The sequence below is a fragment of the Apteryx mantelli genome, chromosome 5, assembly GCF_036417845.1.
Source record: "Apteryx mantelli isolate bAptMan1 chromosome 5, bAptMan1.hap1, whole genome shotgun sequence".
NCBI lineage: Eukaryota > Metazoa > Chordata > Aves > Apterygiformes > Apterygidae > Apteryx > Apteryx mantelli.
The window spans coordinates 76,867,340-76,891,751 of record NC_089982.1 but is presented as its reverse complement, the minus strand read 5'-3'; the positions used below and the strand labels follow the sequence as shown (position 1 = coordinate 76,891,751).

General features: G+C 42.9%; 1 protein-coding gene and 1 pseudogene across 5 annotated transcripts in view; one reads left to right on the top strand and one right to left on the bottom strand.

The window, feature by feature from the left end:
- Nucleotides 1–24,412, top strand: part of HGFAC (HGF activator) — a 47,085-nt gene that overhangs the window by 4,750 nt on the left and 17,923 nt on the right. For 4 of the 5 annotated variants that reach the window (XM_013960105.1, XM_013960106.1, XM_013960103.1 and 1 more), the window contains 4 exons: nt 5,579–5,652; nt 13,512–13,625; nt 14,716–14,847; nt 16,299–16,409. In XM_013960105.1, the coding sequence (XP_013815559.1) occupies nt 5,579–5,652; nt 13,512–13,625; nt 14,716–14,847; nt 16,299–16,409 (431 nt within the window). The remainder of the gene's footprint in view (nt 1–5,578; nt 5,653–13,511; nt 13,626–14,715; nt 14,848–16,298; nt 16,410–24,412) is intronic. The other variant, XM_013960108.1, reaches the window with a different exon arrangement.
- Nucleotides 21,555–23,382, bottom strand: LOC136992121 (cytochrome b-like; annotated as a pseudogene).

Genomic DNA, 24,412 nt, shown 5'->3' with positions numbered 1-24,412 from the left:
GTGCTGGTGTAATATAAACAACACAACACATACTTTCTTATGCAAATAGACATAGAGCTTCAGCCTAGGAGACCATTTCTGATTTTCCTGAACGTCCATAGACAGCAACCAGATAAGAAAAGCCTCAAAGAAACAAGCATATCTTAACAAAAGGAAAGGAACTGGAACAATTTTCTAGTTTGAACTCTGTCTTTGATGAACTGTAGCCACAAGGCACTTGACCTTTGGACTCACTGAATTTCATGTAATGTTTAAGATGGTTCTTGTTAAGACATGACATTCTGCATATTTGCTTTTAGCCAGTTATGCCACAGAAATGGAAAACCAGTGATTGTATGGGATCCAAGGTTAGTGCACACTTTAGAGCTGACCTTGGACAACTAGCAGTTGTGCTTCCTGTTTTTGAAAAGCCGTTTGCAAGTGGGGAGATCAGGAGGAGGACAGCTGGAGCTGCCTGGTTTTGACAAGCCATTTCACCCCAGTGGCTGACCTTCTGGCCAGTGTTCACCCTCCTTTCATAAGCTAAAAGCAACCCAAACCGTAAGTTCAGGCACTGTGATGCCAGGAAATGAGGTCTGAATAGCAACTGCGAGACCTGCTCTGGGCATTTTTGTCTGACTTGGCATGAGGCCATGCTGGGCTGATGCTGAACAACTTCTTGCAGAGGACCCTGCCGGGTGGCAGGCAAGGGCAAAGCTTGGCTGCTTCCCACGTGTGAGCTGCCAGTGAGGATGGAGACTGTGGTAGGTGGGATGCAACCTGGCTCTTTGGAAATGATTGCAATGAAACCAAACCAGGAGATAATGGTGGATTGTTCCGTTCACTGAAAGCTTTCTAGACACTTGGCTTAATTTGGAGGTTTTCTGTGCAATAAGTGGCTTTTTCCGCCTGATCCAAACTGAAGGGTAGCCACTTTAGATATCTTTCTACATTTAATTCAGTGAGCTCTGGATCATGCACCTAATGAGTCTGTGTTCTTAGTCCTGAGGCTGTATTACTAAAGGCAATACTTCATACTATGGGCCAAAGCCTGCTCCCATTGGCTTTAATTTTATTATATGTATTCCAGTACGACCTATGACACAGATATAGTGCACCATCCTGTTGTATTAAGTTCAATAAAAAGACAGTCCTTCCTTCATCTAAGAGCAGTGTCAATCAAAACATAAGATAGACTACGTCTTTTCGGATAGCTGCTGTCTTCGTTCAAAGGAATAAGCGTAGTAAGACAATTAGACATGACCTTGTTGATTTATAGCATTAAATAGTTCAATATCTGTCAGAGTTCTGACTGCAGAAACCTTGCCCTGCTTATTCCGATAGCAACAAACAACATTATACTTTTATAAACATTTATTGAAAACACAGGAAAGGAGACAAAAGAATTGCAGTTTGCAAATAATAAACTTCCTTTAACAGTATCCTGTATTGCATTTCCCTATAAATAATGATCTGTTTTCACAGCTGAATCCCTATTTAGCAGTCTCTTACCAGGTACTAAAGGTGGCATGTTAATTTACCTTTTCTGTTAAAGTAAAAAAAAAAAAAAATAGTTGGAAGTTTTGCTAAAGTTCATTTCTACCTCCTTTAAGGCAAAACAGCATAGGGACAAACAGAATGGGAGTGCAATGAATACCCGCGACAGCAAATCCCATTTGCAGGTCCAGCTCTTGGGGGGCGGTTTGAGCTGTGACCCTGCTGCGGGACGGTGAGCGGTGGTGGCCCCTGCCCGCTCTCTGGAGGGGGAAGCCCGTGGCTGGGCACTTGCAGGGTGAGCTGGCTGATCTGGTGGAAAAAAATGCAAAGAAGGAATGATGTTCTGTTGGTCAGCCAATTGAATTGACTTCCGCTGAGGTCCAGCTCAAGGGAAGTGGTGGGAGCATGTGCTGATGGGGTGAGAGGTGGAGAGGCGATTACCCCTTTCAGTGACTTAGCTGGGCTTAGCTGCAGCGTCAGGCTGGTCCCTTAGCTACGGCCTCTCTTCTAGCACACCTTGCAGGTCTTACGTGGCAAATAGTTATATCCCTTACGCATAGCTGGCCTAGCTTTTGTTGGGAACACAGTCAGAATATTAGCATTTGCTTCACCCAGCCACATTTTCTAGTGAGCAGAGACAAGCATAGTTGAAGGCAAGCTGTTTCATGTCATTAGATGTACCAGCAGTGGCAGCACTGGTTGGTAGCCAAGATGGTTCTTGAGAAGTTGCTCCTTGCTTCCTCAACCCCGCCTCCTCAAGGTGGCAGATTTTTGGCTCAGGGCAGGTCTACTCCTTTGACTTTGAAGGCATTGACTTATATTGCAGAGAAGTGTTGTCCCGCGTGAGAGTGCTGGATGTGTGGGTGCTCATTGCATCAGGTCTCAGGGATAGGCTCAGGACTGTGCAAGAAGGCTACAATCTTATCATCCTCTCTGGAAACAGGCAAATTTGGTACCCTGGCCACGGACTGAAAACAGCATTGCAGAAGAGGTCTTTTTAGCCAGCTGACAGAAGGCAGAAGGAAATTATTTTCAAGTTAGATTCTGGACAGGGAACGAACATGTTGGGATGAGCGACAGTGTGATCAGACACCAAGCTTCAGAGTCTAGATTTTGCTGATGCTCATGACATTGGTGGTTGCTCTGGTGTTGTTAGGTATAGTCAGGCCCTCTTTCTTGATCAGGACAACACCTAAAAAGTCTGAGGGAACTTATGGTCCTTGACCATGGTGAAAGCAACAGGCATGATGGTGGAGCTCATTTGTTCCTAACTATCTGGCTACAGCCTGAGGCTTTGTTTGCTCTCCAAAAAATTTTATTTTTAAGACTCCCCAAATGTTGCTAAGGGGTAACATAGCCCTCCCCTCTTTATTTTGCCTACTAGTTAGGCCTAATTTGTGATGCACCATTTTGGTCCATCCTGTTCCTGATTCCATTCCCCTGTTGTTTACCACACATGAGTTTAAAATGTTGTTTAAATCAGTCCCAAGTAGTAGACTTTTCTGGTGTAATTAATTGAGTATCTTTTCCTTTAGGATTTTATTCTTTTATCAAAAATTTTGTGTGACAGGCTCATGTAAGACATTTGTAATCTCACAAATCTAGAGAATGGGCCCAAACACAAAGAAATAGCACAAAGAAATACTAAGCCAGTACTGGTCAGTCTGGCTGTTGGAGGTAAAATCCCGTGAGAGACATAAATGTCATCACATTTTTGGTTGGTCTCCCAGCAAAGAAGAGATTTTTAAAAGGAAAGAAAGGAGAAAAATGAAATAGCTCTGAGGATGTGCTGAAATTCTCTCAAACAGTAAGAGAAGCATGGCAGAAAATAAAGGAGGATTATATGAATATGCAAAATGTCAGGCAGTGGAGAGGCAGACTGGCATCAGAGCAGAGGATCAGTGTCTTTGTAGCCACTGCAAGATGATAGGGAATGAGGGGGTCAGTGGTGAAGAGCATTGGGTGTGAGGGCCAGAGGACTGTGGGAAGCCAGTGGAAGAGCAATGTCAGGGCCTCTAATGACAAGGAACATTTAGGATGGAAAAGGACGTAGTTCTCCATTTGCTTAGAATTTAGCTGTTGCTGGAGAGAATCCAAAGAATATTACTTTTTGTATAAATTGTTTTTTTCCCTTAATGATCAGAATGTGCTTAAACTCTTTGTGACAAATATCCAGGTAGTTCTGCGTTTAGGTGCAAGTATACAGGGCCTTTTTCCGTTCTCCTCTCCCATGCTGCTCAGTGTACTTTTACTTTGCTAAGTCAATAATTGTGTCAGTTATAAAACCCTGGATTCTCCTTCCCTGCCATTGCTGGCACAAGTGAAGTGTTAAAATCTGAGGCCATTTTGCCAACAATGACATAAGAAGTGCACCGCTGAGAATAGCTTTTAACTTATACTCAATTTAATCCTAATGTGGAACAGACCATCCTTTGAAAGAGGTTGATCCACTCCCCACCAAAAGGGCATGGAGAAATTTCCATTAACCCCCAGCAGAGTTGCATGGGCCATAATGTCTGTGAGAAAACAGCATCTTTAAGAATGTGTTGCATTAATCTGTGTTAGACTATTGAGCACTGTTCTTTTTATGCACCTTATTTAATTGAGGTCACCAAACTTAATATGCATGGCCTATTCAGATGTTCTGCAGCAATTAAAGCATTTTAAATATCACATAGCATCTAATTAAGAAGCAAAGTAGGGCAGCTAAAATGGTAGATGTACTCTGCAATAAAATTGCAATCTAGCTTGTGAAGTCCTGGGGTGAAAAGATATTTGATAAGGCAACTGTTCAATGTACAATAAAACCGAGCAGAATAAAAATAAATTATCTGGCACTTTAAATAAAGTGCACTCGTATTTCGTGTAACACCCTGTAGCTATACGTTTCCCTGTGTAGTGACAGCTGGTACAGCTGATATTTATTACGCTGCATTAGAGCTGGTCAGGGCGGATGTTTTGGTGGAGGGAGCATTGGGATGGGATGTGGACCTCCAGGGTTCAGCCTCGGTTCAGACACGCACTCCTTGGGTGGCCTGGAGGAAGCCTCTGCGTCTACCTCCTCTGCAAAGCGTGAATGTGCTCTTGCTACTCCCGAGAAGTGCTACGAGTCTGAAAGGTAACAGCCTGATGAGGGCAATAAAAGTGCTCAGATAGGTAGATAAAACAATCGTCAAAGTTTGTCTCCCTGGGGCCTCAGCAGGATTCCCGCAGGCAGCCCGGTGTGCAGGATGCAGCCCACTGCTCGGTAAAAAGGGGAGGCTATATCTGTGCGTTTGGAAACCACCCCATGTCAGTCATTTCCTCATTTTGTCAGGCCAGCTAAAAAGTAGAAATACTTTAAAGGAACTGGGTGCAAAATACGTTTGCCACTGAAAGCCAGGAAAAAGTCCCTCTGTGGACAAAGACTTCTGCCTCCACAGACTATTAAAGGTAGCAGGCAGGGATCGGAAATGGATTGGGTCCTGTTCTGCTTGTTTTGTAATGAATAAAGGAGATGTAATTTACTTCCTTTGTTTTTGCCTTTTATTGTCTTTCATTTTTTAATCTTAGAAATAGAAAGAAAGTCACGTTTTTCCAGAGGATTCATTGGAGATCTCAGGTTCTGCTTCCACATCTCATTCTTAATCTGTCTTTAGAGAGAAATGAGGCAGAGCATCTTTAACAAAAAAACCCATATTTTTTCTCTGGTGTTTTTTAAGAGAGCTTGAATTAAACAGGGAATTGGGGAAATTAGTATGAATTTCAAGGGGTCACTTGAAAAGTGTGAAGATCATATAATTTTAGTGCAAAATGTATATTTGGCATTCCTAGACTGACAGTAAAAAGAAGGCCCTTGGCTCTAATGAAGTAATGCTTTCAGGGGCACAGTGGTTTGTAGTGGCCCTAAGCCTGTAAACCCTCATGAGCATCTTCCTCTCCATGGAATTTTTATTTAAAGTAAGCATTCCCAATATACAGATTCCACCACCAACAGCAGGGGCAGAAAAGCTTCCCGTGCTCGCCCTTCATGCTCAGTCATCATGAGGGATACTCCTGCTTCAATTGGTGCGATATCCAGGTTGTTTAAAGCTTCACTAAACTGCGCTTTAATTCTTTTTAGGTGTTCAACGACTCATAACTACGACCGTGACAGGCAATGGGGATACTGTGCTTTGTTACCTGAAGACCACTCAGGTAAGGCAAGTCACTGCTGAGTTGCTCCAGATATCTGGCTTTTACTTTGCCTCCTTCAGTAGGAAGGAAGGATGTCTTCTGTGCTACTTTTATCTGGAACCGAACAAGCCTTGACATTAACTGTTTCTGGAGTCCCTCTGTGACACCCCATAGCCTCAGCATAAGGTTGTGCTATCTTTAATAAACTCTCTATTGACCAATCTGAAGTCATGGAAGGAAATTATGGTAGCGCCAACATGGAAACCTGAACTCCTGTGGAAGCTGACCACAGAGACTGTCGTCTTCCTCTCCCTCACAGCTTAGATGTGCCTTTTAGTTTTCTCCTCATTTAATCAGTTACATTTTCTGACTCTTTGGGGAATTAATGTTTTTAGAAGATACAGAAACATTGCCCACAACACTTATTCATCACCTACAGTTATCCTTCCTCAAGCTGTCAGAGAAAAATGCAGGCCTTCAGTGGGTTTTTGGACTGCTTTGGAGAATATAAAGAGATAGGTGCATCCATGGCAGGAGTACTGAGGAACAACACAAGGATTACTCAGCTGAGCAATGTCACAGCTTCATGTGGTCACCATACTCAAGTGCTGCAACCACCTCACTCTGATAGTCTGTCTAAAACAGGAAGCCAAGGTCTGTGGCAACCTCTCCTTTCTCTGTAAGTCAATTTTAATCGAGTGGGTTGTTTATTTTTGCAAAGCCTGTCCTTGTAAAATGCAGACTACTACCCACCATAAGTTCCTTGTAACTTCAGTGGAAATGGCAGGGGATTCTGAAAGGAGACCAGAGCATTATAGTCTATTCCTAGGACACATTTTAGACTAAAGATACATTGGGAGTCCCCTTTCTCAAACAAATTACATCACAAGGCCATGGTGTCAGGTACCCTCTTTTTCACAAGGCCCAATAAATAGCCTTTGAGTGCCTTAAGGCAAAATAAAACAGGTTTACTCAAAAGGGTAGAGAGTGCCTTCGTCTTGCAGAAATGTCCTGTCATCTGATGAAAAGGACACTTGGGGACACCGCCCCCAAGCTGAAGAAAGTATTGAACAAGGGTCCCTGACACACTGGGTGAATGCACTAAGTCCCAAACAATTCATTGGGCAGCTTGCATCCCCATCCTCAGCATTACCTTGATAGCTAGCTCTTGCTTGCCTCTGTCTCCCCAGCTTTAAATTTAATGAGCTGGCTGCTTGTGGATCAATCTCCTTCTGAGGCATCTAACTTAGTCTGTTCATTTTATAAGAACCTACATGTCTAATTCGCAATTTATATAGTGACAGATCAGCACTGAAAAGTCAGGTGTTGCACTGATCAAACCTGATGCACCTAAGTCTCTTTTCGGATGTGTGTCTAAATGCTGATAATCCTCTTTTCTCCTTCATACTACTTTCAGATGTGACCTGTCTTGTTTAGTCTGCAGGATGCAGCTGGATAGCCTCACAGGGTCCCTTCTCACTTGCAAATGAATGGCAGGTTTTCAGCATTCCCTCGCAGGGAGTTCTCCGTCGTGTCAGGAGCCTTATTGCCAAACTGGTTGCAATCTACCAGAACACTTGAAAGGCTGATGTTAGCTGAATCACGCTGAGAGTCTAAAATTAAGTGGTGTGTAGCAGCATCACTTTAAACTTAACAGCTTCAAATTATTTTCCAACCTGCCTTTAAAACATTAACAGGAGATCACAGACAAATGACTTAACCCCAAAGCAAGTAGCAATGTAAGTGTCTTTGTAATGCAAGCATGTCAAACACAGACATAGACTTTATGGACAGTTTGCACTCAAAAGAATCAAGTTATGAGGGTTTCACTTACTTATTAATGAGTGTCCTCCCAGAGACTGAAATGTTGGAAGCAGTAACTAGTGACTGCTTTGATCCCCCAGTGAAACACTGACTGTCCAGGTGGTTGATTAACAGGAGGGCTCCTGCCTCACCCTTGTCTCTCTCCCTTCTGTTACATCCTTACTGTTTTCATTTTCCCCCTCCTAAGAAAGCAAAGATTTTCCAGGCCCTTTTCATTTCCCACTTTAGTCCTTCAGGTTGGGTTTCTGTTGTGCTGTTTCTCCATTGCCATGAAGAGATGCAAACCATCCCAGCACTACCTGCTGCTCCTCTATGCAGGAAAACACAGGGCTAATGCACGGCAGTCACATGAGCACAGTGTCCACACAGGCACCTAGTTAAGCTTACACGACTTGCATCACTTTTGGGACCCAAGACAGTCCATTTGGCCCGGGTGGGTTTCTCTCCAAACCCATTATCTGCTTCTCCAGGACTTCCCAGTGAAGCTGAGGAGTTGTGCCCACATGTGAGCTGTCCCACAGCATGTGTCTCTGGGTCCCTCTAAGGGATAGATTCGCTGGGATCCTCTGCTTCTCCGCATGCCTGGCCAGGGGGTGCCTTGTGCCACGTCTGTGCTTCCTTCCCCACCACCGTGGCCATGCCAGCCCCGTGCACGGCTGTCTCCTGCCCTCTGAAGCTGGTGGGCCATGTACAAGCCTTTTTGGATTTTCCAGCTCATTCTTGCCTGTTACCAACCATAGCATTTACTAGGATGGTTTTAAAAACAACCCCCCCCCCCACACACACACATAAGCATTTCATCCTCTGCTAAACTTTATAGATGTGGCATGTTGGTGCACTTTGGCCTTATCCCACACAGCTGAAGTCTCCTGCAGCTTGCCGCAGCCTGGCTCTTCAGGGCTTTCTGTCCGCTGCACCTCCTCTCGGCTCCCACCTCTTTGGCTTTCCGCTTGCCCATCCATTTTGGGAGCTCTGAAGTTCTCTATAGCCAAAGTGCCACCTCTCCCACCCTGCCTTGCAGCTGGAGCTGGCTCTGGGCTCCTGCTAGGGAAACAGCCAAGGGTTATCTCCGTCAACACACCACCACCCGGAGGGTCTGCCAGCAGGAGCTATCAGCTTCACTTGCGTGCTGCCAAAATCTGTATTATTGTCAAATTTCCCATGGGAAGCTTCACTGAAGTTTCATATTGCGTGGCATTGATTCTAGTGACTGGCTGGGGACATTCAGTGGTTTAATTTAGCATCTACTTTAAAGTGAGGGATTCCCTTAGCCCCTGCAAATTCCCAAGTGAGGGCTCACCCTCGCTGCTGTCTTGCTCTCTTGCATGTGGCAGAAAGAGTTATACATGCAAGAGAGAGGAAAGGAAAGAGTAAGAAGGCTGGGGTAGAGGGAACAGATCACTGCCAGCTGTTACTTTATTTCTACTAGTATTAAGAATTTTGTAAAATTAAAAAAAAGTCTTTAGCTGTTTATTTATTTATAAACATAGGCCCATTTATTTTTTTAAGCAGCAGACACTATATTTTGACTTGGAAAGTATTGGACAGAACATCAGCCATAACTTAAAGAGAAAAGGTGTATGGTGAGGGCAAAAGGAAGGAGTGGCAAAAGAAGACAGCTGAGAAGGAAGAAGCAGTCAGACAAAACAATGCTGATTTTTTTAAACCTGACAAATATATGATTTTATTGTGAAAAAAAAAAAGCACTGAAACACGATGTTCTTGAGGGAATCTTGGACACTTGGAAAACAAAAAAAAAAATATTTTGACAGGGGAGAAAGTATTGTTTGGCTGTGAAAGGTTGGTGAGGAGTATATACACCAGGGAGGGAAAAGGAACTGCTGGAGAGCGAAGGCTGAAGCATAGACTCTCTCCAGACTCAGACTATCATGTGTACCTGAGAAATCTACTTGAAATCATTGGAGCTGCTTATAAATTAATGTTGAGCAAGTGTTTAAGGCACTGATCCAGAAAAACACCTCTGCCAACTTCCAGAGAAAGTTTAACCAAAAAGCCTTTAGCTTCAGGATAAAGTTAAGCTCATGTACAAAAGCTCCGCTGAATGGAGATGTTAGTACTGCACTTTGCAGAGCCAGAGTTCACAGTAATCACATGCCGAAGTACATGTTCAAAGCCCACTGAAGCAGCAGGAGCTTTATCGCTGCCTTCGGTGGATATTTATTCAGGTTTCAGCAGGATCCTCCACCCTGTGCCCTGGAAATCCCCAAGGAGTGCTGGTGCAGGAACTGATGCGGGACCACTGCCGCACCAGGGGCCAGCACCCGCGGGGAGTCTGGGGGGACCTGAGGGGCACAGACTCACCACGTGTGGGCAGGCTGGGAGCCTGGGCTGCCTTGGAGCCCCTTGGCATGCATGGGCCAGCTGGGCTGTGCACGGCTGATGTATGTACGCTTAGGCTTAAATGCCCCTATCTGCGGGACTTCCAGCTTTTGGGCAGTCCTTTAAGACTACTGCTCTGACAGGGCTGCTGAGGGTCTGGAAATCTTGGGCAAATGGCCAAAAACCCAGGGAGGCCCATATGAGGCCCTTGGTTGGGGAGGATCAGGTTAGAGATCATTTAAGCAAACTTGACACCCACAAATCCACGGGCCCCGATGGGATGCACCCACGAGTGCTGAGGGAGCTGGCGGACGTTATTGCTAGGCCACTCTCCATCATCTCTGAAAGGTCGTGGAGAACAGGAGAGGTGCCTGAAGACTGGAAGAAAGCCAATGTCACTCCAGTCTTCAGAAAGGGCAAGAAGGAGGACCTGGGGAACTACAGGCCAGTCAGCCTCACCTGCATCCCTGGAAAGGTGATGGAGCAGCTCATCCTGGAGGCCATCTCCAAGCATGTGGAGGACAAGAAAGTGATCAGGAGTAGTCAGCATGGCTTCACCAAGGGGAAATCATGCCTAACCAATCTGATAGCCGTCTATGATGGAATGACTGGCTGGGTAGATGAGGGGAGAGCAGTGGATGTTGTCTGCCTTGACTTCAGCAAGGCTTTTGACACTGTCTCCCATAACATCCTCATAGACAAGCTCAGGAAGTGTGGGTTAGATGAGTGGACAGTGAGGTGGATTGAGACCTGGCTGAATGGCAGAGCTCAGAGAGTTGTGATCAGTGGCACAGAGTCTAGTTGGAGGCCTGTAGCTAGCGGTGTCCCCCAGGGGTCAGTACTGGGTCCAGTCTTGTTCAACTTCTTCATCAATGACCTGGATGAAGGGACAGAGTGCACCCTCAGCAAGTTTGCTGACGATACCAAACTGGGAGGAGTGGCTGATACACGAGAGGGCTGTGCTGCCATTCAGAGAGACCTGGACAGGCTGGAGAGGTGGGCGGAGAGGAACCTCATGAAGGTCAACAAAGGGAAGTGCAGGGTCCTGCACCTGGGGAGGAATAACCCCCTGCACCAGTACAGGTTGGGGGTTGACCTGCTGCAAAGCAGCTCTGCGGAGAAGGACCTGGGAGTGCTGGTGGACACCAAGTTAAGCATGAGGCAGCAATGTGCCCTTGTGGCCAAGAAGGCCAATGGGATCCTGGGGTGCATCAGGAAGAGTGTTGCCAGCAGGTCGAGGGAGATGATTCTCCCCCTCTACTCAGCCCTGCTGAGGCCACATCTGGAGTACTGCATCCAGTTCTGGGCTCCCCAGTACAAGAGGGATGTGGCACTACTGGAGCAAGTCCAGCGAAGGGCTACAGAGATGATTAGGGGACTGGAGCATCTCTCTTATGAGGACAGGCTGAGAGAGCTTGGCCTGTTTAGCTTGGAGAAGAGAAGGCTGAGAGGAGATCTTATTAACATGTACAAGTATCTGAAGGGAGGGTGTCGAGAGGATGGGACCAGACTCTTTTCAGTGGTGCCCAGTGACAGGACGCGAGGCAATGGGCACAAACTGAAACACAGACGCTTCCATCTGAACATGAGGAAAAACTTTTTCACTGTGAGGGTGACAGAGCACTGGAACAGGTTGCCCAGAGAGGTTGTGGAGTCTCCTTCTCTGGAGATATTCAAAACCCACCTGGACGCCATCCTGTGCAACGTGCTCTAGGTGACCCTGCTTGAGCAGGGGGGTTGGACTAAATGATCTCCAGAGGTCCCTTCCAACCTCAACCATTCTGTGATGCTGTGATGAGCCTCGTGACTTGTGAGGAAAGTGCCAGTAGCAAGTTTTTTCAAGGGATGCTTGGACTGATATGGAAAGAAGAACTAGACTGGTGTGGGCTGCACATGCAGACAGAAGAGCATCATCCCAGGAGTGACTGGGGAAGAGCAGGCTCAGTTCTGGGGAAGGTGTGTGGCAGAAGTAGAAAGCTATGGTGGGAAAATGTGGTTAGAAAGGCGAAACAAGCTCACTGCTTCTTTGGCAGAGCCTCAGAGAGGTGAAGCTGCAGTCAAAGTGACTGTTAGCAAGCTCCAAGTGTTTTTCCTTTGGAGGTGGGGAGTTACTGCTGGGCGGCTTTAGATGTTGTCTGAGAAGGCAGAAACATGGCACTCTGCAGGTCAGTGGGACTGCTAACTGAGGGCAGGAGTCCCTACAGGGAGATGCAATGTGCTTATGTGCTTAGGGAGACATCTTGGAGGCATTTGCAGCCATAGGTGAATCAGCCTGGCTGCCGGTGCCAGGAGGAATAGTGAATGGATGCAATGGGGGACTCCAATGGGAACAGAAAGGAAGGACTGACAGTGCGCTCTGTGGATTTAGTGCGGGCACAAAAAATGACCTGACTGCTACTGTACTGGAAGATGGCCTGAAGAACAAGTCATGGTTTGAATGTGACAGAGATAAGGAATACAGAATTTGCCTTTGAGGAAACATTACAGCATTAAAAATTTCATAACTATCAAGTGGCAGGAGCAGTAGAATAGTCACTGCCTTTACATGCTCTTCTTTGATGTTATCCTGCAGTGAAACTACCTGTGAATACACCCAGGACTGGTATTTGATATCAATTACACCACTGTATTCTGAAGCAAATATTTTGGTCTCTGCAGAGGGACCTTCACATTTACACTGCTGTAGCAAAGTTCAGGAATGAGCCTGAAGTGCTCTGCTTCAGCTTTGTGTGTGTGTGTGTGCGTGTGTGTGTGTCCGTGTTTTTATAGGTTACGCACTATGCGTAGCAACACACTGTCTAGCTGAAGGAGCACCTGATTTTAATAACTCTGCAGTTCCCCCTGCAGGGTTTGACTAGCATTAAAAAAGAGGATTCAAATGCAGGCAAGCTGTTGGGCCAGCTCTTCAGCAGGTGTAAATGTGATGTCAGGGGAGATATACCTCATGACACTGTCCAACACCAAGGCTCTTACAACTTTTACATTGCGCGTTGCTAAGCTTCCAACAGGGATGAGAGAGTAGTCCTGGCAACCCCCTTCCTCTCCCACTCAGTTTTCCCATGATTTAGAAAATTCCTTTAAAAAGGTGGAGATATACTGGACTGGTCCAGTTTAATCTTGTTTGGTCTGACTTATTTAGCTGTGTCCTTTTTCTTCAAAACTTTTGGCTTTATTCAACTGTCCATTCATTTTAGAAATAATCCAAAAATCCATAGCAATATCTTTTCTGTAAGGAATTGCCCTTTGTGTCATTTGAAAGAGAGATGCCTAATCCCAGTCGTTTCTGATGAAATGCGAAATATGCAGGCCAGCAGTGTGGGTGAAAGAAGCACTCCAGCCTCCCCTCCCCAGTGCAAAGGCACAGCTCCATCTCGTGGGCATTCCTCCCATCTCCTTTCTGATGGTACTGGCAGCCCTGGCAACCTCATGCCTCCCTGAACCCACCAGCTTTGGACAAGTTATTCTGGGGGAAAAGGTTCAGCTCGGTGATTTACTATATGGTTATAGAAAGCTGGGTAAATATAGTTGCCATGCAGCTTAAAACAAAAACAAGTTAAATTGTTTGGATAAACATTGTTCTAGTTAGATTAATAGGTGGCATTAAAATGACAGTGCATCGAACCAAAATGGTTAATGTAACCAAGCAGACGCCTAAAACAACACAGTGTGGCTTATCTGGCTGTTATTAATGCTGACTTCTTATGTGGCATTTCTAGATCACTGTGCAAACAACCCTTGCCAAAACGGTGGGACCTGTTCCTTCGCTCATGGCCATCGGATGTACCACTGTGCCTGTCCAGAGGAATTCACGGGAAAGGACTGTGAGATGAGTGAGTATCTTCTTCCATGAGATGTTGCAACATGAAATACTATGCATAAGTAGAGCTTATTAAAGTTTGCTTAATGAAAAGGTAGTGCTGTTGTGATGGGAGAGACCACTGCAGCACGACTGTTTGTGTAGGCGGGTTTCCAAATGGTTATGACAGACAACCCATTACTGACAGGACAGCTGAAAATAGCTTGATCATACAGTTATAAATCCAAGCGTGCTCTGAGCCAGAGAGGTATTAAACTATGGGAAGCACAAAGTGCGTCTTCCCCTCCCTTTGCTGTTTTTAAGATTTAAATATCACTTACATGTTTGGAAATGACTAATAATATCATCCAGTAGGTAGGGCAGGGAGACATGAAAAGGCAGCAAAATTTCAGGTGACGCCTTGTCCCTTTTGTTTATGCACACATAGGACCATTAAAATTTTTATTGCGATGCCAGCTTTGTAACTATATAGTTCCTCCACCTTCAGTGGATTTATTTCCAAAGGAGGTGTCAGGCCAAAAGGTTCTCCTTGGGTTATTCCTCCAGTTTTGCAGCAGTTGATGTCAGCGGTGCCACTCCCAATTTACTGCACTTCAGGAGAGGAATTAGGCCTTTACACAGAAGGTTTTCAGTTGTGCTTGCTGTTGTTTAATGAAGCCTTTTTTTCTGCGGCTTTGGACTTCTCTCCTGTGCAAACATGCCTTTTTCAGTCTTGGTGCTCTGAAGCACTGGCTCCATCAGAGCCCATCACCTGTGAGAATTATGTCCAAAAGATGTGGTGCAGAGGGACAAGTATGCACCACTGATTTTATTACCTGTGTTTCCTGAGTGAACTTTTAGGAGGGCTTAAGTAAGGTAATGCTGTCATGTTCTTAGGACCTTAGGAGAAAATCCTCTGCCTGGAGGTACTTGGAGCAGCTGCTACAGTGGCTAAGGGCCTCCACACCATGGTGGTTAACTTGTCTGAGAAGCACCAACTGCCAGCAACTATATGTCCGTTCAACAAGACGAAGGGATGAAGAGGGAATGTCAGAGATTGTGGTGCCATCCCTTGCAAGAAATAACCTCAGAAAGCCTGTGTTATTTTTTAAACTGTGTTTTAGAGAAATGTTTTGATGACAGTCTCCATGAGTTCTTCGATGTGGACATGAGGTGGTCAAGAGTCCGACAAGGAGTGGTGGAGCAGTGTGTGTGTGTGGATGGCCAGATTGCGTGCCAGAATATCGAACACCAAAGTAAGGGGCAATGCTGGCTGGGCAGTATTTTGTATTACCCCGTCGACCTGCGTGGAGTGGGGATAAATGAAAGCAGGGATGTCAAAGCCCTCGTGGTGTTTAACACAGTAATGCTGCTCTTGCAGCTCATGTACCCCACAAGAGAGAACATTTTAATTTTCCTTTCCACGTGTGAGCAGTAATGTTGATCCAGGAAATCACTTCAGTATGTTGATCCCTATTTGAGGAAGCAATTAAACACTTTAAGCTGAATTTTAGAGACATGCCCACTTGCTTTCTTCAACAGGGAACTGATCCTGAGCTGCAGCATGTAAGAATATGCAGTAGATTATATGATAGAAGTGGCAAAATTTCTGACCTTATGAGCTGTATTCCAGAGCTGTAACATGCCCACGAGCCATACCCTGCCCTACTCTTTCCCTGCACACCTACAACCTCCTTAAATTGCCATCTCACCTCTGGGGTTTCTTCCTAAGCCTGTCCAGCTCCTGAATTCCCAGCATATGCACTGTACCCACCTCCAGGATCCCATTTGTCCTGCGTCTGCCCCTGAACCCTCGTGGCTTTTGGGCTGACGTCCCCATTCCTGGCCAGGGTGATGTTTCTGAGGCTTTGCAGGCTGCTCCTTGCTTGGTGGCTGCCAGGTGCTGGGCACAGCTGGTCACCTAGCTGGAGGCCATGTGCTTCAGGGATCGTTTAGCTGATGAAGCCAGCACGGCATCTCCGTTCTGGAAGAGGCAAGAGAGAGGCCTCATCTGCATAGGAACTGCAGTACGGCTACCTTGTTATTCAGCCAGGCTGTGTTGTCAGCTAATTATGACTTTTATCCTGCCCAGACTCCCAAGTAACTTGCAGTACTGAGTAAGCTGCATAAAAGCCCTTTGAAATAGGTAAGCACTTTATTTCCTACTTCACAGAACTGGAAAATGAAGCATGGAGAAATCCTGGCTTTCTCGGACACATTGTGAGTCTGTAGGAGCATTGGACAAATCGTTATAACTTAATATTTCCTTTATGATTCCTGGTCATAGATTCTAAATACTTGACCAAGCTCCCTCCTAGATAACTTACTGTAAATTTTAATGAAGTTTAGGGGCAAATGTGGAATCAGCAGAGCCATCTGCACAGAAAGAAATGCTAATACCACCATCACCACTGCTAGTAATAATAATCATCACCCCCATTTTATCTCCTGTTCGTTGATAATATTTTTAGTAGCTATGCTGACATTATTCAATAAAAGCAAAAACAGTGAGCCAGGCCTCAGTGGGTGTAAATCAGCATAGCTTTCTTGTCTTCAATTTATATCAATTGTAGTCTGAGATGAGTAAAAAGGGAAAACATTCCTCAAAATAGGCATGCATAGAGAAGGTGTACTCAAATAAGTTAAAATGGACTGCTTTTCTTGTATAGTCTGTATCTTCCATTTGACCTCTAGTTTCTGCTTGTAGGTTGTGTTCAAAATCCTTGCCTGAATGGTGGTGAATGTAAAATGATTACCTTCAATGGGAAAATAGTATGTGATTGCAAAGGAGATTTTGTAGGAAAGTATTGCAACATTGGTAAGTATAACAAGCTGCTGGGGAAGGGGGCAATCCAGAGTTTTCACAGGTGTGTGAAGCTGGCGTTTTTCAGCCTCTGTGTTGTATTCTGCCTTTGCAGGTATTTCATGTAATAACTGAATTGGAGAGTCATGTAGAACGTGACACACAAGTATTTACTGCATTCCTCCAGTGCAAAACATAACACTGTCTTCTTCACCAAGAACGTGATTCTACAAATATTTGTTTATGTTCTTAATTTTATGGAAAATTAACCACAAAAATTTTAATCCAATTACTCACGCCCATAAAACTGAGCACATACTTCAGTTTTGCAGGAGCAGAGTCCCAGGGTTATATTCTAGCGCAAATGTTTCTTCACAGATTCATGACTCTTATGCTGTCCGCTCATGAAGTAAGGACTTATATTCTGACAAAATTTTGCAGCTGACTATATTTGGCAGCCTTAGATTGTTGTGAGCAATAGATGAAGATAAAAGGGCAGCACTTTATTTTGGTTATCCTGTACCTTAAATTAACAGCACATTTAGGTCAGCCTAGCTCCGCTAAATATCCTCATTTGCACTGATGGGTCGGGGAAGAGAAATCTGGCTTTTGGTCCTCCTTGTTAGTCCTGTGTTACTTCTGGTTTGAGGCTGCATAGGTTTTGATATAACTTTCCGATTGAAGATTTAACATTTCTCACTGCAGGGTTTAAATCTGTTTTTAAAGCTTATCTGTGCACTATATCTTCAAGTTATGTCAGTGGCTACTTTTCAAATACAGCGGGTGCTGTGTAATAGGTCATACCAGTCTGTGATCCTGTCAGCTCTCTGGCTGAGTCTTTCCAAGTACGTGAATCCCCAGGCTTTGATATAGGTCCCACCAAAATCAAAGACAAGGCTTCCGGCAGCTACAATGCTACCTAGTTGGACCTGAATGAGTGCTTGAGTTAAAAAAAAAAGAAAAAAAGACTAATGAACACTAATATATTAATTGGGATTTGATTTTGTTGTTGTTGTTGTTATTCTGATATTTAAAAAATGGTGTAACCATCAAAAATGAATGAGCAACCGAATGACTTATGACCTGGCCCTCAAACATAGCCGGTCCCCTGGTACCAGACTAACCTGGTGAAATGGGCCTGTGGCTCTTGCAAGTCCCTGGTCTACGGGGAGGAAGGATATTGCAGCTCTGCTTCTTTGTCCTTTAGCTGCACCAGTAGAGACTTGTCGCAGGCTTTGCCAATGCTGTTGCACGGGTTTGGGTGGGGGCGGCACACGTATGGCGCGGGTGCAACCTGGCAGCCCGGGAAGGACGCTGCCCTGCTCATCTTCAGCTGAAACTGCTTTTCAAATTCATATTTAGTTATCAATGTCCCGTGCCCAAAGCTGCAAAGCTGTCCATAAGCATCCTCAGAGTGTGGCCTGGATTATAAATATCAGGCTGACAGTGTTACAGCTCCAATACTGGTTTCTGTCTGACTAGCTGAGAACAAGAAATAAGCAGGTGCTCTTTGATTACTTGAAAATAATAAAGCAAGCATTTGGTTTGCTAAACAAATGGCTTTAGATGCTTACAAACCATCTGCATTCGGCTGCCTAACACCCACACACAAAACGGGGAACTGAAAGAGTGTGTTTATCTGTCAGGGCCTTGCAGACAAGTTTAAAAATGAAAAAGTCTTTGTCAGGATTTAGTCATTATAAATTCAAGCAAATAAATTAGTGCTGGGGTCTACTGACCTGATAGTAATATCAGACAAAAGCAATGTCGTTCTGATGAAAGCACCAGGGGTTTGCAATCTCACAGTACGTGGAATTGATTTTTAAATATATGTTGGATTAATTTATGCTTCAACCCTTCAATTTGATGCTGTGAGCACAGCTGGCTTTTTTCTTTGTTTTGCTTTCTGCAATCTTGTATAGTTTTCCTTGCCTAACAGGACTGAGTTTTGAGCTTACCCTTAAATCTGAATAGCCTATGGGTATAATGCTTGATTCAGAGAAAGTTACAGCATCTCTAAAATGTAATTTATTCTAAATTATTAATTTATAGAGTCAACCTTAACCCCAAGTTGTGATTCAAAAATTTATTCTCTTCCAAAAAAAGAAAACAATCAATGTAGTAAACACAAAATACCCCCAAATGTTGCTGGGCTCTGATGTGTGAGATCACAGTGATGCCTTTTGCTCTTGACATTTACAAAGAATAACCAATCTTCATATGTTTTTAATAGAAGAACAGCTATTTTTTTTTACCATCACATTCACAAGTATTAATAAATGAAATGTCATCCTGGATCAGATCAAAAGTCTCATTACTAGTGAGACTCCAGCATAGGCAAAGTAGAGGATGACTGAGGAGTAATGGAAGTAGCAGAGAATGTACTGAGAAATACTTCTCATTTGAGGATTTTCTTAGTAGAAGGCCAGGCTATCCTATTTCATATACCTTTACCTGTTTTGCACAAATTTTTCTGAACTGTTTAGCACTCATTTATGCTTTTGCCTTTCATAGCACGCCGTGTCAAAAAGTTCCAGAATATAAAAAGCTGTGATGAGAAGCAGCATTTTCTATTAGTTTAAAACCTACTGCCTGATCATTTCATTTTTCCCCACTTTGTACTGTGAATAACAGAGATTAATCATAACTTCTGTGATTTTATAGATCTCTATTTATCTGTCCATTAGTTGTCTCTCTTTCAGACTACTGAGTCCCAGTCAGGGCTCAAAATCTCCTCTCTGCTGTTCTTCTAATTCTCTTGCATGCAACCAGTAGAGCCAAGCCCTTCTCGTAATGGCTCTGCAATTGCTGAAAAGTTATGAGCTGACTTAAAAAACACAGGAGGTGACAAGTGTAACACAGTAGATATAAGTAACAAAGAAGATCTATATACAAAAGACTGTGTCTAATACAGATTTCTATTCTTTGTAGTAATACATTGTTTTCTAGCCCTTAAAGAAGAGGCCTTCAGTACTATAGAAAGAACTGCCTTCTTAAAAATATTCTAACACAGTTTAGGCAAAAGATTTCAATGGAGCATAATTCTAAAGGAAATTACATACTAGATATTAGAATTAGATACTAGATATTTGGTTTGGATACGAAAAATCCCTCCCAAAACAGATGCTGTTCAACATTGTTCAAGGATCCTTTTTTAATTAAGTTTAATTCACAATAATTGCACTTAAATATGCACTTGTAAACTTTCAGAAAGAAATCATTTTTGTATGAAGAGTAACTTCTGAGACACAGCTCTTGATGAGGGAGCTCTGAATCCAGGCACTAAGTGAAAAACTTAGAATCAGTTATCTAACAACGAGTGGCAATACCTGTATTATTTGTACCGAAAGTGTTACAAAAGAGCCCAGGCCTGGCCGCAAGGGGCAGTGATACACGTGAGGAAGAAGTGATAGGTAAGAAACACGTAAGGGTGATGCTTTTACCCCCAGCCAAGCTGGTATAGTTCTAGCTGAGAAGTCAGTTGAAAGGGGATTGTGAAGATTATTTTTTTGAGGCAAAGTTTAACTTCATGGGAGGAGCTAACTGTCTGTCAAACAGTTATAAATAAGAGATTGTAAAATTACGATGATATTTTAGGTTTCTTTTTAAAAGTAGGAGCCATGGTAGAGATGTTGGCTGAATATAGAGGAAGACAAAACTAAAGAAAGAGGAGGTGCTATATGCCCAGAGGATACAGGTTATTCATTTATACTAGGTATTCATGCAGATGTGAAAGGGGTTAATGGAGATGTTAAAAGGAGTTGGAGAATTTTTTTTTTTGTTGAGGGATTGGTGCCCTTAAGTTTCTGTGGTTGAAAAACCATCACTGTGTTCAGACTGCAGGCTTCAGTTGGAGTGCAAATGGAAACTAGTATATATTATGCTTTATTTCTGGGATAATAGCAATTTCTTCTAATCCTTTTCCTCCTTCCTGTGGAGTTCTTGCTTTGGTATTGTTTTTTAGATGTGGGATGCTAGTTAATTTGGAGGTCTCATTTTTATTTTTAGCTTTATTCTTGATTTACTGGGGGGTATGTTAGTAGGATTTATTTATTCTGTTTCATTAGTTGCCAAGCCTTTTCCTGAAACATTTAATCCATATTGATAACTTTGTTGCGTTACTGTTGATTGGAGGAATAGATGGTAGTTATACGTGGGTAACTGAGGTGGGGTTTAGCTACTCAATCGGTTTTTGTGCTGTAGAATTATCTTATTCATTGGGTGGTACAATGTTCTTGACTGCTAGCTGGGGTGTTTGGGGGAGTTAGAATGGATTTAGCAGCTATTCAGGGTCTTTTCTTGTGGAACTATTTATGAAATTAAGGTAGCTGGGTAATAAAGAAAATCACTGGGACTGATGAGTTGAGGGTAGATTTCAGTGCTTTTTATGCTTAAACAAGTGATGGGGTAGAAGGCAGGCATAGGAGAAGTCTGGATTTGTGTCACTGTGGTTGTGGGTTACAGGAGATGGTTGGCTTGAGAGTACTGGGAGGATGGCACAGGGGATTATGTGTTTTGAGGTTTTTTGGGATTATGTGTTTTGAGGTCTCTTTGGAGTAAGGTTTAGGTAAGAGTAATGTTTTTTCTAGTATTTTGTTCATGATGAAGTATGAAATTGTTGGGGGTATTTTTGAAAACCCTTCCTGTTTTCTAGTGTTTGTTTGCTAGTTAGGCTATGGGTGATGGGATTAGAGGGATAACATAGCTTTAAAGAAAGCATGGGTTGGGATGCTAATTGTGGAAGATGTATGGTTATATAAGGAGATGAGTGTTGTTTTATGTCAGAAGTAGGTTGAGGATTTTTAGAAAAGTAAGATGAGAGAATAGATGAATATGTGATTACATGCAGGAAAATAAATGCCTTGGCCACATCTTTGAGGGTTAAACTGGGGGAGTTTGATGTAATAAAAGCAGACAAAAAAAGACAGGAGCCCACCTTTTTAGTGGTTACATGCTTTACTGAAATAGGGTGTTTGCAGTCTTCTGCCAAAAAAGGCAGTTTAGTAAAGGAAATCCACCTCTGAGGGCAGAAGGGAAAGGTTTAAATCTTTCTCTTCTGAAACTCTAAGAAGTCCATGAGTCCTAACTTTTTGGTTTATGTTTACCAATGTTATGCATTCTATAATCTACAAGAATGCTTTCAGTTTTGTGTTTAATTCTTTATTTTCTAGCATCCCAGCGAATAAAAAAAAGTAATAGGGTGAAGTATAATAACAAGGTGAGTTGGCTAAAAATAATAAAAGGATATTCAACCAGCTGGTTCCCCATTAAGGCTGGATAAGTAGGTCTACTACTAATAGTTGAAGAAGATTTGTAAGCGTGATTGGGATGTTTCATGCTGTTTGCATGTATGGAGCATTGGGATTAGTAATAAAAGTAAGATGGAAGATAATAAAGCTAGTACTCTGCCAGGGTTGTTAGGGATAGAGCATAGATAAAAAGTATTGTTATAGTGTGATATGGTTTGGAGGAGTGACTAGAGATGGTTTGCAGGGGTAAAGTTTTACAGGTCCCTTAGGAGATTAGGGGAGATTATGGCCAGGGTTAGTAAGGCAAGGATAATTAAGAGAAAGTCTACAGTACCCTTGCAGAAATAGTAGGGGTGGGCTGGGATTTTACCAGATTTTGGATTGTTTCCAAGAGGGTTGTTGGAGCTAGTTTCATTGAGGAAAAACTAGGTGTGTTAGGCTAACAGCTGTAATGATAAATGGTAGGAGGAAGTGAAAGATAGAGAAGTGAGTGAGGATGGCATTACCAACTGAAAATCCACCTGAGATTCATTGCACTAAGGTAGTGCCAATAAATGAGTTAGCAGAGAGGAGATCAGCGATAACTGGCTTCTCAAAACAACATAAAGCATAGCCTATGGAGGTGGTAGATGTGAGCAATAATAGTGAGGCTACTCTGATGTCTCAGGTTTCTTTATAGAGTTAGGAAGCATAAAGATCTTGGCTGATATGGAGGAAGACACAAACAAAGAAGAAGGGAGCACTGTTTGTATGGAGGTTATGGATGAGTCACCTATGCTGGACATCTCAGCAAACTTGGGCTAGAGGGGAGAAAGCTACTGAGATGTCGGTGGTATAGCGTAGAGCAAGTGATAGCTCTATGAGGACTGAGGATAAGGCAAGTAGCAAGGAGTCAGCAAAAATTTCTTCAGTTAGAGATAAGTGTAGGTAGGAGGTCAACAGACGATTTGTTTATTTTTACAAAAGAGTGTTTTTTCCAGTTATTTCTGTGGTTAAATACAGCAGTGCCTTTTTAAATCACAAATTTTTGCTGTAATCCTAGTGTAAGCTAGAATGATTTGTTGGTTGTTCTTTTTTCTGAATTATGTTTCATTTTAGGACCAGTAGCAGCTGCTTAGTCCTTACTCTTACCATAAGGTCCTTGGCTTGGCAGCCATATGGTCCTTGGACATGACTGTAGTTTTAGTCCTGTTTTGTTTTTGTTTAAGAGACATGACAGTGGTATTGGCTAATTTTTAATTAGTTTTAATGGAGGGTATGCCTTTTCCTGAAATGTGAGGCAATTGACATCTTTTAGTCCATAAAATCTGTTTAGCCGTATAGCTGTTAATTAGGGAGGTGGTTGAAGGGAAGATGTGGTAGACTCGTGGTATGGCAGCTCACAGGTGTTCAGCTCACCTCTTCACATTTTTCAGGTTCACATTAGCATTACTTTAGCCTACAAAATTGACTTGCTCTTGGGACCATGCTCTTAAGATCTAAACGCAAAGACCTACAGGTATATATTCAAAAGAATGGCAGCTTTGAATGCAAATTAGGCACTCAGATACTTTTGAAAATCCCATGAGGTAAACCACACAAGAGATAGTTTCACTGTCAAGGTAATATAACCCTGGGATCTGTTTGTTTCTACTAGAATTTCTTTTGCCTACATACTGACAACCTATTTCCTGAAGATGTTGCTCCTTTTAAGTCTGTATACCTGGATATTTGATTGCATTGATTGCCCTGTAAATCATAATGGTTGTGCTAGAGTTCAAGATTATCACTAGAAAAATGAAATGGAAAAAAGAACCAGTCCTTCTTGTTATCTAGGATATTGCTCTTCCAAGCTGTAATAGAATACCAGTAGAGTTTATAGTTTTCTAGACTTAAACCTTTAAGTGAAAGGATTCAGTTTACGAAGAAAATAGAAAGTAGATTTGCGCACTAGCTTTTATGACAAACACAACTCTCTTCAATTTTAGCTCAGTTGATCTTACAAGCATTTGCAAGTGCAATGATATGAAGATACTTTGTGGGAGAAATACATTAGTAAGTCTAGCTGCGATGAATGGAGTGTGCAATCTCCTGGAGTTATGACGCAATTTGAAGAGATCTTTTATGCTTTACAAATCACTTTGTTTTCCCAGGACTAAACCCATTCTTATTTTACATGTTAAGTTTCTATTACATTTAATTCACTACAAAGGGATGCCAATTTTTTCCAGTATTTCTGCATAGCTTTTGGCTCAGACAGATTGTTTGTGTGTTTCATAACCAGGCTACAGTTCCAGTGGAGATTTATTTCAGTGTTAGGTGCTGTCAGATTGGAGGTTTTATTGCTATTCAGCAAACTGGAAAGCAGCACATAATATGAATTAGTTATTTGTTAGAAATTAGTTACATTCATTATTTGCTGTTGTATTAAATCATATGCCCAAATAGAAATACTGAAATATATATATATATATTTATATACATATACACACACAAACATGCACATACATATATATATCAAACAAATGATAAGATTATAGAATTTATTCTGAAGGTAAACCAAATTTTCCTTTGGGAAGACGATTAAGAACAGTGCTAGGTAAATGCCAATGTTTCTCAAAGCTCTCAGCACGGTGTTTTTTGCATTTCGCGCAGGAATGTCTTGCTGCCTTACTGCTCTCAGAATACCTGAGGGGTTTTGAATGCTTTATACAATGAAGCGAGACACCTGTAAGAGCGATCTCTGGGAATACTGGCGACTCCTCTCCGTCGCACGTTTATTGCCAGTGC